At 41.3% G+C, this 19,234-nt stretch overlaps 1 protein-coding gene across 20 annotated transcripts in view; it reads right to left on the bottom strand.

The window, feature by feature from the left end:
• The window catches only part of EPB41L3 (erythrocyte membrane protein band 4.1 like 3), a 134,002-nt gene that overhangs the window by 44,610 nt on the left and 70,158 nt on the right, over positions 1–19,234 (bottom strand). For all 20 annotated transcript variants that reach the window (XM_058832137.1, XM_058832135.1, XM_058832143.1 and 17 more), the window contains exon 3: positions 14,325–14,522. In XM_058832137.1, the coding sequence (XP_058688120.1) occupies positions 14,325–14,522 (198 nt within the window). The remainder of the gene's footprint in view (positions 1–14,324; positions 14,523–19,234) is intronic.

Here is a 19,234-nt window from a genome sequence, read left to right as displayed (position 1 = left end):
ATACCAACTTCCTTTTCCTACAGGTGCTAGTAAGACTCTAGAAAATTCCTTTGGGAGTCAGTAAAATACAGGGAAGAGATCAGGGAGATTTCAAACGTTATGTGCTGGATGATGCTTCCCAGGCTGGAAGACAGTTGTGCCAGAGGAAAATTTGTCAAGATTCAGATCTGTCACCTCCAAAGGACAAATTTTATTTCTGTGAGAGGCTGTAGGCTTGGCTGCCCCATACCAGGACGCACCACCTCTCCAAAAGGTCTTCAAGCTGCTGGGGCTCCTTGTTTGGCAAACCTGCCCTGTCCCTGAAACACAATCATTTGCAGTCTTCCTGCAGGCCATTTTGGCACCCATTCTGATAATGCAGTCTGAGCCTCTTCTGATGCACCTCACCCTGAATGACCCACTTTCGCTTGTTGGGTAACCTCCAAGCTCCAGGACCAGCCATCTTTCCTAGCTCTATGCCAGCTAGAGCCATCCATGCTGAGGATCTGTCAGTACTCAGCCTCCTTTCAGACAGAATCCAACCCTCTGTCTGACAGATTTCTCACTGGAGGGGCAATGCCTTTCTGGGACTGGTAGCTCAACATGGCTGAGGAGCCTCTGTTCTCAGAGAGTTTCAAAGCACTAGCCAGGCAATGCCACAGCTGGCCTGACTGTACCCGCTCACTGCCCTGGCCACTGCCCTGCCCATGTCAGGGGCCTCTGAACCAGCACAGCTGTGATACTGGGATCCCTGTGCACCTCCCCAGGTGCTGAGGGGTTCAGTGTCTGATTAAGGGGTAGAGTGTTGGTCTACTCTCAAGGCTCTATTTTTGCTCACTAGCACATTACCCTCCTCTCACTGAGAGGAGAACAGGATGAGAAGCTGACAAGCGACAAGCAGCCCTCTCTGCTTCCTAGAAATGAAAACTATTGCAGCCTCCAAAGTGATGCATTTTGGGGCGGGTCTACTTTGGCATCCAACGCTGCAGTCTCATGTGGGTGCAGAATGCTGAGCAAGGGCTGCTTGCAGCATGGAATCAATTACAAGAGATCACATTCAGACCAAATTTTGCAGTACTAGGGAAAACACAAAGTGAGAACAGAGTTCCACAGCCAAACATCTATAACAGGAATCATTTTTGTCACCAATAACCATCAACTCCACTGCACAGTAACCGCAAGGTCAGGACAGCCCCATGAACTGAAACCTTCCCTTTCTCATCAGTCAAAGAGCACAGCAAGATGAAAATGTATCACAGCTGTGAACCTGGATTTTAAAAGGCAAGAGTTTGCATGTAACTTTCTGCACAAATACATATGCAAACGACCTTGCTGCTTTCCTGGGAAAAGCTGCCAAGCTGCCAAGCTGCCAGTGAGTAATGTCACACTAGTGCTAGCCTGGCATCCAACTCCATACAATTACTGTAATAACTCTAGTTAGGCAGGGTCGCTGGAATAAGGACAAACAGATCAGTATCATGAAATCCCAGTGCGAATAATTGGACTCGAACTGATGTTGAGGTTATCTGGTTCACATTCCTAATTAGCACTTGCACTTTCCAATGGATCTCAACAATGCACTGTGTAAATGTGTGGGCTGGCTCTAGCCTTGCATGCTGTAATGCATTTTGGCATGTGGCTGTACAACCTCTTCCTTTTCCCTTCTTCCTTCTGGTGAGGAATAAATTTTTTTTTTCATTTCCAGTGTTTCAATATTTTTTTGATTAAAAATATTCCAATTGTGTGCAGACCACTGATTTTGTTTCATTTTACTGTTTCAATTTAAATTACTTTTTGCAATTTAATTGAATTGATACTTCCATTTTCTACACCACATGGGCTGTGTGGTAGCCTCCTATGTGCAAACAAACACAAGTAAAACACCTGCAAAAGTTAAAATGTATATGGAAACAAATAAGTAGAATACAGAAGGGGAAGCTTCTCCATACCTACACTGCAGCTTCTGCAATTATTCTTGCAACACAAGCAAGTGAAAATGATTAACTGGTTGTCGAGAATACTTTGTACTCACCACAGAGAGCACTCTCTTAACAAAATTCCCCCAGCTGAGTCTCTGAGTTGCTGAATTCCAGCCTCCTGACAACACAATTTCTCATTCTTTCCTTGTGAACTACCCAATTTACACAAAATATATGCCAAATCCCAGACAAAAAAAAAACCCAAACCAATACTTCTGCAAATACTCACTACTTGCAAGCTGAAGTGACCAAGCCTGCAAGATCACTTTTGTATCAAGAACCCCGTTTCTGGGGGAGGGATATGAACACATATATCATAAACTAATATGCATAGGCAAGTATGCACATAATTTGATGCATACAATACATCCATACAAACAGATGTGAATTTGTAAGTGGATGTTCATTGTAGTTCCAAATGGAGAGAAGCTTGTGGCCACATCATGTTGCTTCTCCATCTATAGAAAGTCATTCAGAGATTCTAAACTCACACAGTCATTCTGGTAAGGAGCACATTTTTATCTGTAAGTGAAATAATAATCAACGTACCATGAAACATTTCCCATGTTTTGTCCTGAAAAGAATGTGAGCTGTTCAAGAACCAAAGAGCTGAAGTGAGAAATTCTAGAAGCTGATCATTGCACTTTAGGCCAGAAAATTTCCAAACATGGAGAACATGATTTTCGAACATGTCTTGATTGAAGCCAACAGAAAGAAGTCGCAATATTTTCCTCAAGGAAGATAAATTGAAAAACTCATTCTGAAAAAGTTTAAGTTCATTTCACTTCTACACATTTGTAATTTGCATTTTCAAAGGATTTACTCTTTCCCTGTTTACACTTCTCCACAGGGAAAAGAAGATGAAGAGAGGTGACGGGAGAGAAAACAAAACCCCTGAATTTCTTCAAGTCTATGGTTTCTCAACTGAAGTTCCCAGCGGGAAGCTAAGTGAGGAGAATCCAGAAAAAAAAAACAGGATAGAGGATCTTTCCTGGAGTCTTAACTGGCTGAAAATCAACAAGTTTTCCTCTGGTTTACCGAACTAAATATCACATATGTAATTTGTAGGATAAAAACATCTGTGAGCAAGAGTAACATGACTTAACCACTGGAATTTATGTCTCTAAATCCCCTGCCGTGCTTGCTGAAAATGGCACTGGTAGTTCCAGAAGCATCATCAACAGTTAATTAATCCAAAAGTTCAGTGCATTGCAAGTCATGTTCTAGGCATTCCACAAAACATTTTCTTGTCATTTCTGCTCGGGAGAAAAAACCTTTGCTTAAGTTAGCAGGGCAACACTGTACACCAAAGGTAGGATATACAGTGACAAAGCAAACAACAAATGCCCTGCTCCCCTCTTCCACACAGATCAACTAGAAAAAAGCTTAAAAATAAAGGAAATTAACTCATATTGTCTTTTTATTCCAACTACTTTTTTCTTGCAGAAATAATCTGCATATGCAAAGTATTATAAATCAATAGCTTGGGTGGAAGTACCCTTAAAGATCATTTAGTTCCACCCCCCTGCCATAAGCAGGGACACCTTCCACTAAACCAGGCTGCTCAAAGTCCCATCTACCCTGGCCTTGGACACTTCCAGGGATGGGGCATCCACAACTACTCTGGGAAACCAGTGTCTCAGCACTCTCAGAGTAAAGAACTTCCTCCTAACATCCAATCTAAATATTCCCTTCTTTTAGTTTTAAACAGTCCCCCTTTGTCCTGTCACTATCTGTCTGAGTAAAACGTCTCTTTCCCTCTTTTCTGTAAGTCCTCTTTAACTACTGGAAGGCCACACTAAGATTTCCCTGGATCCTCTTCCAGGCTGAACAACCCCAACCCTCTCAGTCCTTCCCCTTTAAGTGCTGGAAAGCCACAGTAAGGTTTCCCTGGATCCTCTTCCAGGCTGAAGAACTCCAACCCTCTCAGTCCTGTCTTTACAGGAGAGGTGCTCCAGCCCTCTGAGAATCTTTGTCGCCCTCCCCTGGACGTGGAGGAGACATAAATGTTCAAAATATAATACGTAATCATTAATAATAAATGTTCATAAATGTATCCTTAGGATGGACAGAACGCTCTCATCCAGTTTATAAGAAGTTGGCCAGCAAGCATAGAAAATATTGAATGAGACCTTTCAAGATGCAAAGGGAAAAAAGACACACTCCAAGAAAAGAAAACATTCAAAGCAAAATACATTCATTTTTTGGTTCTCAAAAGTTTTCCATACTTCAATGGTAAACTGTATTTAGAAATGTCCCAAGTTAAAATTCCAGATAATATCTACTAAATAAAATATTTACCCAAAAGTGGGGAGCACTAAGAATTCAGCAATTTCAGAAATATTTTGCTGAACAAAAGCTATATTAAAAATACTCTTTTTTTTCCGTTATGAAGCTACTTCATGTACTTCATGCTTTTCCTGAAAGCTGCATATCAGTATAAGCTCTCCAACTGTTCTATTTCTTTATTAACTTCTTTATGTGGGAACCTTCATAAAACATCCCAGTAAGTGACTGATGTAGATTAATAGCTTGAAATAAAACCTGCAATAATATTTTGCATATGTCTCTGCCTTTTAATTTAGAACACTATCTTATACTGCTCTGCACATATAAATGAATGCCACATTAGGAAAGAGTAGATGAGAAAGTATTTTAACATACAGCGATGATTTATCTATTTTTTTTTTCCCCATTGTGGCAGTACTGTAATTCAGCATCTTATTGATATTTATGGCAATAAACCATATTGAAATGTATTACCATCCCTGAAAATAACCTCTTCTGTCAACCGCTAACCAAGCATTTAGATAAACAGATAAACACATAACACGGGCTATGCTACAGTTACGTACCTGCAGCACATGTCAGTGACATTGTATAATATGACATGGTTTTTATCAGGGGCAACCTTCTTTAATGCCATTTGAGCTCACAATCCTGAACAGCCAGCACTAATCTAAAAAAGCCCAGAGGACTGCTAAATCCCAGTAAGAAGATTGGTGACCTAGTCCCGATTCTGGCATCAAACCAAATTAGGGTTTTTGCCTTCTGCATCAGCAGCAGAGATCACACCAGCACTGGCACCACACAAGCTCTAAGCGTACCGATGGGTGCCCCACACAGTTTGCATCCTTGGGAAAACACTGAGCACTCCGTTCATGGCAATGCAGCTGCACAGGGGGCACTCGATAAAACATAAACACTCTGGAGCACCTTTTCATATGTGGAAGTGTGAGAGCCATGTCTGCACGTGCACTATGGCTACAGAAATACCTGTCAAGTGTGATGATTATCAAATGCGTCCCAAGTGCATACCGTATAAACTGAGGTCTGCTACCAGCTTATGAGCACTACTGTCTGATAAATGAATATAAAAACAGTGGACACAACTTCTCAATTAGGAGTTCTGTTCTCAGTACATCTATTAGCTTCACACATTTGCTAAATCATGACATAAAATAATAAACAGTATTCCATTTATGAAGGCTTTTCAGCAGAGAAAGTAACCCTCTCACTCAGCTTTCTCAAGAGCACAGATTGTTTGGGCTTGGATTCTAGCTAGACATGCAGCTGATGCATTGGCTTAATGCCTCCTGATTGCCCTGCCACCTCCTGCAAGACTCTTTGAAGAAACTCAGGCAGGTCTCTTGGGATTCACTACAGCAGCTGAAGCTTTCCAGTGGCAGCTATAAATATTTCCATTATTCTACCTACACTTGGACAATCTCAGCAAACACTCATCTCTCCTCATCTCATATGTTAACTAGCACACAAGCCTAGTACAAACACAGCAAGGGGAACCAATCACTGCCTGAAATATAAATAGTCCTTGGCATATATCAACAAAAAACAACCATAAACAGTTTGTTTATTTTCAGCTGAAAAAAGCTCTACTGTCAACATAGTCCGATTTACAGAGTAATCTTGCCATATGAATTTAAAAGCCACAGACCTCTCTCTGACCTACATTGCCAGCCCGGAGTGAAAAAAAAAAATCACTGCAGAGGATGATGCTCTTGAGGCAGAAGAGGGACAGAGAATGATCATGCTTTTAGATTTGGGGTATCTTAGATGGTATTGCACCATCAGTGCTGAGGTTTTCATGAAAACTAACACATCCTGTTCTCAAACTACATCCAAGCTCTATCCACTTCAGATCAAAACCAGTTCTGCCAGAGTGAGATAAACCACGAGAGACAGACCGTGCTGCCTATCAACACTTTGCTTTGCAAGCAGATATTTCACCACCCAGTCCTGTTATGATGTTCTGTTCACTGTATCAACAGACAAGGATAAGAAAACATAAAACTAGCCCAGTGCTGCATGGGGCTCAGCTGGGAAAAAAAAAAAATAAAAAAAAAATCACCCATATGAGGCAGTAAGATTTTATATGACATGCTAATATATTTAGAGAATATAAAGTGAAGATTTACTTTGTTTGGGTCTGGAAATGGCAACTCTTAGTGTAAATGTGGGGACAGCACCTATAAATTGGAGCAACCAAAACCAGAGTTGATGATGAATTTAGACAGCTCATTTGGGACTGGAACAAGCAGGAGGCACTTCAGTGACACAGAGACAGAGCAGGAAACATGACAAAATGCAGGGAGGCTTGGAAGGAGCATGACTGGGCAGTGACATGAGAACCAGCAACTGCTGTGTTGGTTGGGCATGAGGTAGAGAGGGATTGTACACATTGTACAGAAACAGCAGAAGGCTTTGAGTGTCCATTTGGAAAAGGTAGAAGACAAAGCCCTTCATCCACCCTTTTTGATTTATATTCCGGCAGTTATTAAAAAATACATGCAGAGATTGGGTGCTGGCTGCACAAGGCACTCTGGTAAGAAGCTGGAGGCTCACTGGGGAAAAGATCACCCCAGGCAATAAGCCTGGAGAAGACAAACTCTTCTGTATCCTGGTGAGGCCATCAGCAAGGATGGTGACAAGGACAGGACTCCTGGAGCCAACAGACCTCTATCAGTCTGGGGTGAAAGGCAGGTGGAAGATCATCCCCTCCTGGGCTCTTGCAAACAGATTAACTAGCAATGAACCATGCAGCACTTCAGTTTGAGTGTGCATGACCAAACCCAGTTTTTAAGAAACTTTGCCAGATGGAGAACAAGCTCCTGCTGCCTGGCTCATGTCCAACTGGTGCCCCAAGGGGAGGGAACCGGCAACAATATTTCAGTAGGAAGTTTTCAGCTAACTATTTATTCCCAAAAATACGCACTTTCAGAACAGTTGAAAGTATTTGCCAATGTAGGTAGACCCCTCACAATAGCTTTCAATGTTATGAAAAATGGCTGGCACATCCAAAGTATCAAAATGAGTATTTTTGCCTGATAAACTCAACATTTCACTGTACAAATAATTTTCAGAAACTATTAACAAAAGGCAATAGTTAAGAGGACTAGATGTAGAAAACGTAAAAGTGGAGAAAATGTGCACAACTTTTTTTTTCAAGCTCCTGGCATTTGACTATGACCATGTCATCTGCTGCGCCAAAATGTGTAATTTAAGGCCCCACCTGCTGTTCACTTGGTACATCTAAAGGAGTGACTTAGCTAATTCTTGGTTCCTCATTTAGTCTCTAAAATACTTGCATATTAACTGGAGAAAATATGTCTAATCATTTAGGTGTCTCCCTATCAAGGTTATAGAAGACCTTCTCCCTGAATACCACACAGCCCAGACACTCCCAGCCACAAGAAATTGTGGGAGGCCTGAGTCTCCCTTGGCAAGGCAGAAATGTTCCAATCCTATTCCCTCAGCATTGTGGCACTTCCAAAAGGCTTAGCTCAACCTGACTTGCTTTGATTTGGATTTCTTTAGCTTCAGTGATAAGAATCATAATCACTAAAAGGGAGCCCAAACATTTTTGTTTTCATTAGTAAACTGAAGAAAAAATACCCTTTCTCTGCTCAGCCTCACAGTTGATCATTGTGAGTTGGATAACATTGGTGCTGATTTCCAAAGCATTGTGCCTCTTGAACTGACAAATATTTTATCTCATAAAAAGCAGCCTACGGTATTTGGAAAAAGCAAGTCAGAAGAACTGTATATTAACTTTATCCAGCTGAAACATATTCAGGCAATACTCAGACTCCTACTGACATGTGTCAGGTAACATAGATCTTCAGTGAATCCCCTGGCTAATCCAAGTCAGCCCTAATTAGAGGGTCTGGGGACAGAAAACATGCTGTGTAACAGCGATGATGCCTCTCAGCCCAGTCACTTTTACTGAAACATATCCTGGGGAAGGAACAAAACCCAAAACAAAGGTCTTCATATTAAATTAAGTGAAATGTGAGCAATGAGTAGGTCAAAAGGAAAAGACTTATTAAAGAAAGTCCCTCTTGCATTCAGTAATCAGTTTCACATGTAAAGCCATTTGCAAGAGACTGTGTGGAATTCATTATACAATTAAAATGTGCAGGGGGTAACCGAAACTGTATCCTTCAGAATGCAGAGTGCATCTTATTACAAGGTTTCCTTCCTGACCTTAAAACCTACCTCAAAACGGACCAGAAATTTGATGTTATTAAACTCCCCGCGCAAAAACGGCTCGGAGGTCCACACACAAAAACTCCCAGGGAAGGGTTAGCTTGGACACTGTGTGGGGAGGGGGACCACAAGGCCATGCATTCCCCCTCTATCATACAGAAACACGGGAGGATTTTTTCCTCCAGAGGGAGTCTTGCAGGTCAGGAATCACAGGCAGCCACTGCTCTCTTTCATTTCTGGCAGAGGTGGCAGTGCAGAAATAATTCCGCTTGTTCTCAACTCTTCAAGCCTATCCTAATCCAATCCTCAATGACTTCTTTGATATGGAAGCATCCTGTATTCTCACTTTTTAACAGAAAAATGAGAAATTAATATAAAATGTGATAGTTCAACTATTAGAGAATCCATTTATTTCATATTCATTTTATCTTCAAAAAGGATTACTGTGTAGGGCAGAAAGAGACCAGTTCACTCCAGTCTGCTTTGGTCCATGCTACAAATCCTGGTTCCAAATGTATGAAAAGAAAACTTCTTGTAATTTCAACTCAGACATGTTACCCTGATGTCACCTGAGGATGTGGGAAAACCCATTAAGAAAGTGGGGTCTCCACCAGGGAGGAAGTCAGCAGAGGTTCATTACTAAGGCATAACAGTGGCTACAGCTTGGGACATGGAACCCCTGCCCAGGTTGCAGTGGCAGCATGACTGAGAAAACTGGAGTTAAAAACCACTCATATGCAGTGTATTTTTACCAGTCCCTTCCTACCTCAGCTGACCCCAACTCACACAGAAGTGGGGTTAACAGTAATACTTTGTGAGATGTTTTTTCTCCATGTGCTGTGCAGCTTATCTGGATCCTACGTCAACTTGCTGTTTGATGTAGGGCTGCAGAGATGCCACAGACAGGCTGCCATGGAAACATTTGTTTTCATTCACTGGTGGCCTGCATGATAAGAAAGTCTGAGTGGTACAGGAATGATGAAAGAGTATAAATTACCAATGGCGTCAGACAGCTGAGCCTTTCAGAATTAAATCTAATTATTTTACCATTTATTTAGACAGATTATGTTACAGCTTTCAGCCTTCCCATTGTGAGTGACAGCATGTATATGTTTAGAGCAGAAACAAAGACAAATTCCAACTTGTTTTAGGAAGATGCTTTAAATTAGGCTATGTGTAATGGAGAGCATGACAGCTTGTTCCACTTGCGTCTTTTAATTAAAAAGCAGTGGTCTAGATAACAGAAAATTGAGATGAGACAGATATGGACAAGAAGAGAAATAAATCCTAGAAAAACATAATTGTACTACAGCATTTGAAAACTACTTAAAGCTGAAGAAACACAAAAAATAAGTTAATTTTGCTTGTTTTCTTGGATCTTAGGGGAAACTTGAACTAGCATGTTCAGTGCCTTTTTTAAGATTATCTGAGATTAATTTGCAGTTTTGGATTTTGCTTTCTCCTTAGCTCTTCAAACCAATGAATGCAAAGCACAAGTCTAGCCTGCTTAAAAGGGAAATCTTCAGCTACCACGCTGAAGTGCAGTTTTGGCCACAGGTCAGGCTTTGGATGCTTTGACAATCAGCATTTCTGAGCCTGATGCTGGCTGGGAGAGCACAGTGAACATCCTAAGGAGAATCACTGCTAGCAGGGCTGGACATCAAGGTGGAAACCATCACCCCGTGTCCCTCTGAATGAACTGCATTGACTCCTGTGATCCAGCTCCCCTCAGAAGTCTCCAGGTTCTTCAGGACATGGGAGAAACACAGAGCCACCCTGAAGCTATATCTCTTGGCAGAGTACCAGGGACAATGCCAATGTACAAATATCTCTTCTCCAAAAGCCAAGAGCTTTCCCTGGGGAGGGAAAGCACCATTAGGTAGCCATGGCTCCTTGGAAAGGAAACCCCCCTCTGAAATAAGGCTGCCAGTACCATCTGCAGGCTTCTGAACAAGAGCAGCATCAGGGGTACAGATGGTAACACTGGTGGTTTATGGTTTTGGAAGAGGATGAATGAACAGGTTGGGTTACCTCCTTAACCTGGTTTTGGCTTGTAATGTGTTACTGCATGAAAGACTTTCTGGGTCAGGACAGATAGAGCGTGCAGCAGTAATACTGCAGGGCCTCAAGAGAAAGCTTTTACCTGCTACTTGCTTATTTCACTGAATGGAGACTACATTAGATGACCCCCTGTTAACCTCAGCTTTGAAGTTATCTCCACTACACTTTGCCTCATACATCTCATACAACATGAAAAAACCCCAGTGTCACAAATGCAAAGCACTGAATGTGAGAGAGATTGAAAGATATAGCAGCAGACAGTGAGGATGTCCAGCATTAAATATGGAATAAGAAAGAGGGGCTTCTGAAACAAAGGACAGCAAGGGCATAATGGATTAAGCAAACTTGCCTCAGAAGTGTCTCAATCTGTGAGTACATGCCACATCGGCTGCCAGGTCATTAACAGGATGAACACATAATTGATAAGCTGCAGGTTGTGCTCTACTGGAGAGCAATAAGCTCCTTTAAATTACATTAATATTTAACATACATAAAAAGCATTTGTCATTTGCAAAGCACTTTATAGAGTAACTGATGGATTCTATAATTATCCTAAACTCCCAGACTAGGGAATGCAATTCTGAAGAGATAAATACCTGGCCTGCATCCAAATCAAGATTCAATGACAAGAGCTATTATTCTAGCTCAAAATTAGGTTTCTAAATTTCTGGTCCTTCTAGATCACATTGCTTTGTAGCCTTCAGCAAGTAGAAAGAAGCACAATACACACAGAGCAGAAAGAAAGGAGCTGACAACACAGGATGACATTTCTGACTCACATCTAGAAACTGTCATATCCCTACCTTGGGTCACTGTCCACTCTGAAAGATGCAGTAGTTATGTAGGTTGAACACAATGAATGGAAGTACTAAATATCTGATTTCCATGTTGTCTGTCCCTCTCCCTTTTCTTTTAAAGAATCGGTCTTGGCAAATTTACTGACCTCCATAATTTGTTGGGTGCCTTAGTATAATTTTATATATATATATGTAAAAAAAAGAACTGAGATTAGCTCACTTGCTTACAGCATGGTGATAATATCACCAAGGGGGTGGGTTCAATCCCTGTATTGGCCATTCACTTTAGAGTTGGACTTAATGATCCTTGTGGGTCCCTTCTAACTGATAATATTCTGTGATTCTGTGAAAACTACATGGCTTTGTGTGCTTCTGACAGAGAAGAATATATACATATCTGTATGTATGTATGCTTCTGCATGAATATTTTCCCCACATTTAAATTGACAGAGTGAGTTCACCTGAAAGTGATCCTTAAAATATGGTAGTATTTGTTTGAGATATGATAGATTGTTTCTCACGCTGCAGCATTGAGTTTCTGTGTAACTGACACAGAACTTTATTACCCAAAACTTCTGTAGAACTTCACCTCAGCCTGCTACACAATTTCCTGAGATACCTCCTGAGACAGACCCTCAGTTTCCCTGCCCTGCTAACTCCCTTTGTGAATATTTTTTACTCCTCTGGCAAAAAAGCACAGTGAAAGTCACATCATTTGTCCTGGGGGGACTCAGCATCCTTTCGCTGTAGTTAACTTTATGCACATAGGAAGTGGACTTTCTTTGGATCTACAAAGAATTCCCATGAGCTGGAGTGGGCTGTGCCAGAGAGGCACCTGCAGTTGTATTATCAATACATACAGCACAGTGATACTACTACTTAGGAAGGATGCAAAGTCTGAATCACACAGTTTAAGATATGTAAATTTATGCACCCCTCCAGCTGCACTCGTTCCCTGAAATATTTGTTCCTCCTAACTAACTTTGTTTCAATGCACCCCATGGTCTGCTCATCATCATAGCCTTACAGCTCTGTCATTTGAAAATTCATCCTTTTAGTAGCTCTATTCTCATCAATATTACATTCTGCCTGGGAAGCCTGATAATCTTAGAAGCAGATAAAATGATTACTGATGACAGTCAATACAACTTGAAAATATTTCAGCAATGTAAGTAGAAAAAATTCATACAAAACTTATATTGGACATTATTCAAGAGCCATTCAGTACTTGCAAAGCAGAGAAATTTGACAAGCAATAAAACATGATGGCTTCCATATGCCAGCATTTTGACACTTCAAGAGAACTCAAGTTTAGTGAAAGAGTGAAATTTCCTATAGAAAGTATTATTCATGGTATTTTTTTGCATAAGTGGAAATCTAACATAACAAATCTCCCTTTCTGCTCCATCTTAGATTCCGATAAAGTTCAGTCTGCTAGACAAGATTTCCATAGAAATCTTATTTGGTAAGATTCACTTGACTATATTCCAAAAAGTGACTCACATTTTACAAGCAAGTGGCAAAAGCTGAAATGAGTTGACTCTTTCCATCAAAGTCAGCATGAGTCATTCCTTCAGCTTAATGGCTTCCACACTATCCCTGAGTGACAAAACTGAGACTGCAGGTCAAGAAATGACCATTTAATAGTCACAAAGGATGTGTCCAGAGAGCTAGTTCTAGTCTGAAGGAAACGACATGGGACTTGGCTGGTGAAATTAAAAGACATTCAACCACATGGATGGCTAATTTGCTATCTGTTTGCAGCTCACTCCTAGCGTCACATTTGACCCAAACTGTAATGCCAAGGTTAAATAAAAATCAATAAGTTTTTTTTTCACCTTCCATCTCAAAGCACTTAAAATGAGAGCAGCTGAAGGATTAATGGGCTGAGCACAACTGATTGTAAAGATGCCATGATTTGTCTCCTGGTCAGGTACTCCTTTTCTCCGCCCTTTCTCCTTCCCCATGCTCCTGTGGATTTTCCTTTCAAGCCTGAAGACTATTTTATCTCTGTCTTTATACTTCTCTGCTCTCCCTGGGTGTCCTTTCTTCTCAGTGGAACCCCACAGTTACCCAAAGGAGGTTTGGCTTAGCCAGGCCCTTCAAGACACACCCTTCCTCTGCAGCCAGTGCTTGGTCAGGCTCAGCCTTGTCTTGTGTGCATGACCTTCTTGCCTAAAACAGGACAGACTGGTCCACTGCCCAAAAATCACCTTGATGAAAATGACTGAATGGAGAAAGGGTCCATCCTGAAATGCTGAATTTTCTCACGCTTACTCTGAGATGCTAAATGTGCTCAGTTTTTGCTTTTCTGGGGCCTTCTGGAGTTGCAGACATCCTCTTTGCATGTGTCTGCCCACAGGCGCAGACTGGCTTTTAAGTGACTGTGAAGACTATCCCTCCCAAAAGTAGGCTCCTGTCAGAATCCCAGCAGGGAAAGCAAGCTTCCTTACAGAAAAATCACAGCATCTTTTTTTGCCAGTAACATTCAGACACAACTACAATTCACAGACATCATGGAAAAGCACACAAAACTCTCCATTCTCACTGCTATTTGTCCCTGACATTTCCCCCACTTTTCCCGGGTGTCTCTCATGCTTGCACTAATCTCACAATAGTCAGAATTACTGTATGGACAATGACTCAATGGAAGACTCAACTCAGTAAAGTACCAAGGAAAAGAAAACCACAGTGAGATCAAAATCCTTCTTTGTTTCTGGGCTTTGTTTGCCATACTTTGTTTTCTGCGTTCTGCTGTGGCATGTGCCAACAGAAGATTAATCCAGAGTCTCTGGCTGTTTCAGGGAGTGGCCAGAATCCTTCACCTAGCTCAAATCTGCACACCATCTTCAACAACCTTCAGACAAAACAATGAAAGTATCTCTGTACTTGGCACTGGCAAAATATCATGCCATCCATTCTTCTTCATGAAATTCATACAATTTTCACCATTTACGAACTGACAGAATGAAAAAAAAAAAGATGACAAAAAGCCAATTACCTCTACTTCACACGCATATTCTGATCCATCCAGGAGCGTCACTTTGCATTGCATATTTTTCGGTTTCTTGACAATCTTTAGAGGAGACTTGGAAAGTTTGCTAGATGAAGATTTTTGAGAGAGCTTGTCGTCCTCTAGCTGCTGATATTCCAGCTGTTTTGCACTTGCAGCAGCAAACTCCTGTTCTTTCTCTGTGGCCTATAAAGAGAAAGAAAGAAAGATATTTTTTGATAAGATAAACCAATCATGCCCTGCAGTTCACTGTACATGCTGCACCAAAGCATTTAAGTGAGCCTTTTGGGGGCTTGGACAAGAAAGTCCCTGATGCAGGACAGAGTATACTGAAAAGACTTCCCATATTCCTTCTGGCCCTCCCTTCTCCCTCCAAAATGTACAGAACACCCATGAAGGAGGGGCATTCATGAAAGTATTTTAAGGCTTCTACTTTTTCCACAGGTACAAAATCCCACATGGGCTTCTTTTACTGTTTTTTTTTGGTGTTTTTGAAATACTGAGTAATCAGTGAATTCTGTTGATGAACTCCTACATTTTCTTGATACTGCTTTGAAGTCCCGTACCTCTTAAATGATACAATGTTTCCATGGTGGCATACAGAATAGAAGAACTCCATCAAATTTGCACTAATTTGGCTGTCAGTGGGAAAACAGTCCCTGAATGAGGGCACAGATCCCCCCTGAACAGTGTGAATTCATAAGGGGATGCTTACGATCCTGGGAGACTGAAAGGATCCCCAAGCACCCAAGAGAAGGGTTAAGAAAACATGATACAAGTGAGTAAAGTGCAACTTTAACGTGCAACTTTAAATGGACAGGATGAGAGGATAAATTTTGCTCTCTGCTGATGCCCAGTAAGTCTCTCAGCTGGAATGAAGTAGGTGCTATTTGAAAGACAAATATACAGCAGGGAAGAAGGGCAAGAAGCAAATGACCATGGCTGCTTTTGCTCGGGTTTATCTGAGGGTCAGGTCATTTGAAGTTACCGTGATGCAGCACAGCCCACAGTCCTTTCCACAGCACTAGATGAAAGCCAGAAGAGATCTACAGTATTTCACCCTTCCTAGCAACAGCACTGTGCTGCAGTCATTACCCTTCTCATCAGTTATATCCCTGATAGGCTCCAAACAAAACCTCAATAGGAGTGCAGTAATACCTCAGCTAAAGCTTGAGTTAAATAAAAACATCTTTCTGTTATCTCACTACAAAGCAAAAAAACCCAACCTGCTCTGGCTCTGAATTATTTCAGTGTAGTAAGCAACAAGCATTAGTGGAAATAAACTGTAAATTAATCCCGCAAGTCTGTTTCCATTCATTGTATATAATAAAACTTCACAAGAATGGAGCAAATCCATCCAAAGGCTTTAAGCTGCTTTGAGACCAGAACAATGTTGCATCATATAACCTAAAACAACAGTGTACTTCTAAATCGTGGGGTACTGTCCCTGAGTGATTTCATAAAAAGAAGCTTTAAGTTTCTCCTCCGCCTTCTGACAATGGGGGAAAGGACACACTGGAGTTGGCTGTGAACCCTACAGTGTCAGCCCCCAACAAAGCCCAGCAAATTACAGAGAGGTGTGGCAAAGCCTCACAGTCCTCCTTCCCCTCTAAGGAGTACACAGAAATGGCCTCCTGGGCTTTCCTGGATGGGGAAACTGCGAGAAAGAGGGGCTTAAAAGGCAAGAGCTGCTTTCAAAATCTATCACATCCCCAGGGCCGTGAATGTTCTCCCTCAGGAGCAGCCTAACACCAGCCATCTCTTCCTCAGTCTAGCTCCAGCACAAGAGGATTTCCTCCTTCCAGCAGATGGACACCAGCTCTGTGCCTGGATATCAAGGTCCTCACATATCTTGAAAACTGGTGGGAGATAGAGGCACAGTGTATGTAAGTTGATCAGCTGTTTCCTGAGCATTTAACACTCACAGCAGCTGTGATGAAGAGGCAGAGTCCCCCTGGGCTCACAGCAAGGCTTGAGGCCAGCCTGCCTTCTACCACATCTGCAGCCAGCTGGCAAGTGGTCCAGCCTTGTGCAATGAGAAATAAACAACACTGAAGATGCCTCCTGCTTGTGCCTCTGCACAGAGCTGCACTGCTGCTGGTGGGCAGAGGGGCTGCGATGATTTCTGTATGTTTCATCAAAAGAAATCTGCCAGGAAAGGTGTACGTGCACATATGTCAGTAAAAAAAGTAATTCCAGTGATGGGGAAAAAAAGCACTGTCTTACCCAGTGGCTCATTACATTTCTCAAGTGAAAGTTAGACCTGTGCTCCAAAAAAAAAAAACCAAAAAAATAACCAACCAAAATATCCCAGCATGGAACTAATCTCTTCCAAGAAAACAGAAAAGCTGCTTGAGAAAAAAATCCACAACAAGGACACCCATCATCCATTTAAACCTTAGAACCATACCAGCCTGCAAGCAATTTATGTGCATCCCAATGGACTAGTCATTATTTTCCTTCATAAAGACACTCAGTATATCAAGACTACTGCAGAGTTTTGCTTATTTATAAATATTAAAGAATATTATTGAGGTTATTTTGTTATTAAGTTTCCTATTTACATTAAGATCATGGGAATGTGTCTAGGTAAAAAAGGTTTTCCTCTCATTTGTCTGGAGAACAAAACATGCCAAGAACTATTAGAGAAGATTCCCCCAAACTACCCTGACATGTTCAGGCATTGAGGTACTTTCAGACTGTGTTAAGCCTCCTCTTCCTAAAGAAATCTGACATACTGGAATCTAGGAAAAAAAAAAAAAATGGCCAGTGAAAGACCTATGCACACAGAGATTTATTTTGTACTTTGCAAGCATAGCTTTATTTTCTCCTAAATTCTTCTTCCAGGTATTTCTGCATTGTTTCTTTTGTGGTTTCTCTGTTTTTAAAATATTTTTTAAGTGCTGAGGACTAAATTCTAATGCAGCAGAAGTTGCTCCAGGGTTTGCATTTTTTGAGCATAATCTCTCTCATGTATGACACAGTATGTTCAAGCCCTTCTAAAGCTGGACCTCCTCTCAAAGGATGCCTCTGGAGTCATGGGATTCAGCAGTAATGATCTTGGATGCTTTGCAGTTTCTCACTGGGGAACGAAGTGATAGTGCCACACTTGCAAAACACATTAATCCCATTTACTTATGGTAGTTGCTCAGAAACTTTGGTGCCCAACCTTGCTGCCTCCTCTTTTTCGAAGAGACAGGAAGGCAGGCAGAAAGTGAGGTTACATTACTACACCTGATAGGAAGGGCTCATTTCTCTAATACCTGTACATCTCCATATGAAAAGGTTATTCATCTACAATAAAATGTTGCGGGGTTTCATGTGCATAGGACGACAAAGAAAAGTGACTGTCATGGATTGGTAACTTAAATCTTCCTTCCCATGGCTCTCTCATACAAGCAAGAGGAAAAACCCACTCCCTCACTGCAATGATGAACAGCAAGACAGGGAGTAAGATCCTTCAGGTTCTGGCTTTTTAATGACACTATTGCAAACAGCTTTGTCTCTTAGTGCTGCATTTAAGTGCTCCTTTCCTGACATACAGCCACTTAAGCCACCACAAAATACACTGGGCCTATCAGTGCAGTTGGACTTGGCAGTCTGCTTGCACCATGGGCGTTTGGATTCAGTCTGGTAATCCCAGCAGGAAGGTGTCACATATCCCTTTCACTAACCCAGCTCTTCTATCTTGCCTTCTACAGAAGTAATCTCACCGGTGATCTTTGGGAAAAAAGGCACTTCACACCTGTAAACACACTTAGAAAGGTTTGGTGTCTAAATTAATTGGGTTTTGGGTTTTCTGTGTGTCTGTGGTTACTTTGGGGTTGAGCCTATATTGTAGTTTGGGGTTTTTTTGTTGTTGTTGCTGTTGTTTATTTGTTTAAAATTTTTAACATGAAAAGAAACTTGAGGTGGAAAGATTACTGAAGATGTCTGGAAAAACATCTATATAAATAATAATACTTACTCCTAAGACTGATAGAATTACACTTTTAATCAATGACCAGTTTATTCAACACCTATCACCAAGCAGCTTTTCTTCTTTTCCCCAAACTAATTACAGGAAACTTCTGATCTATTTGAGAGATCAAAATTGCTTTGCCAGCACTGTCTACCTCAACCAAGTAAAAGAACAGGAGCACACTTCAAACAGCCAGAATTTTTAAAAGGATGGAGAAGAGGAGGAGCTATGACTGGCTTATTCCACTCTTCAAAGGTAAATGTGATCATATGAGGGTCATAACCTTATAGAGCGATTTGCAGGTACCTCATTAATTGTGTGTCACTTACCCATGATGAAAAATGCCTGTTAATTCTATTGACTGGAAATTATTAACGGAAAGAAGAAAGCAGCTTCTGCAAATTTAATAAGTGCAACAATGAACTAAATGGAAAAGCGCGCAATAGCTCTTCTGAAACCTATTACATGAATAGCTCGAGTAATTGTAACACAGTCATTTCAGACCCACGAGAAACTTAAGGCATCACAGATTCTTCATGGCTCACACATCAGACAAGCAAGCATGAAATCAGTGTTCAGCAGGTGTCAAAAGGAATGAACTCTGAAAACATTTTCAGCTTCATAAAAACTGACACTGTTTACTATCTAATGCAAATGCAAGGTTGAAGATGTTTCCCTCTTAGTTAATGAGACTGCCCTCCTATTTAAGCACTAGGGGCAGAAATAGCTGCCATGAACTTAAAAACATTCTGCACGAGAACTATTTATCTTTAAACGCAAAAGACCAACCAGCCCAGATCTACAGCATCCCATCAAACACCCTTCCATGCGTATCTGGATATATATTTGCACTCCTAACGTGCCAGGCTGGTTATTTCTTGGGAGCAGTAGGTGGGAACACAGCCAGTTGAGTGCAGAGAGCGTGTGTGCATGGGCT

Source organism: Poecile atricapillus, chromosome 2 (assembly GCF_030490865.1).
Source record: "Poecile atricapillus isolate bPoeAtr1 chromosome 2, bPoeAtr1.hap1, whole genome shotgun sequence".
Lineage (NCBI taxonomy): Eukaryota > Metazoa > Chordata > Aves > Passeriformes > Paridae > Poecile > Poecile atricapillus.
Note: the sequence above shows the minus strand (reverse complement) of the source record. Positions and strands in the feature narration are given on the sequence as shown.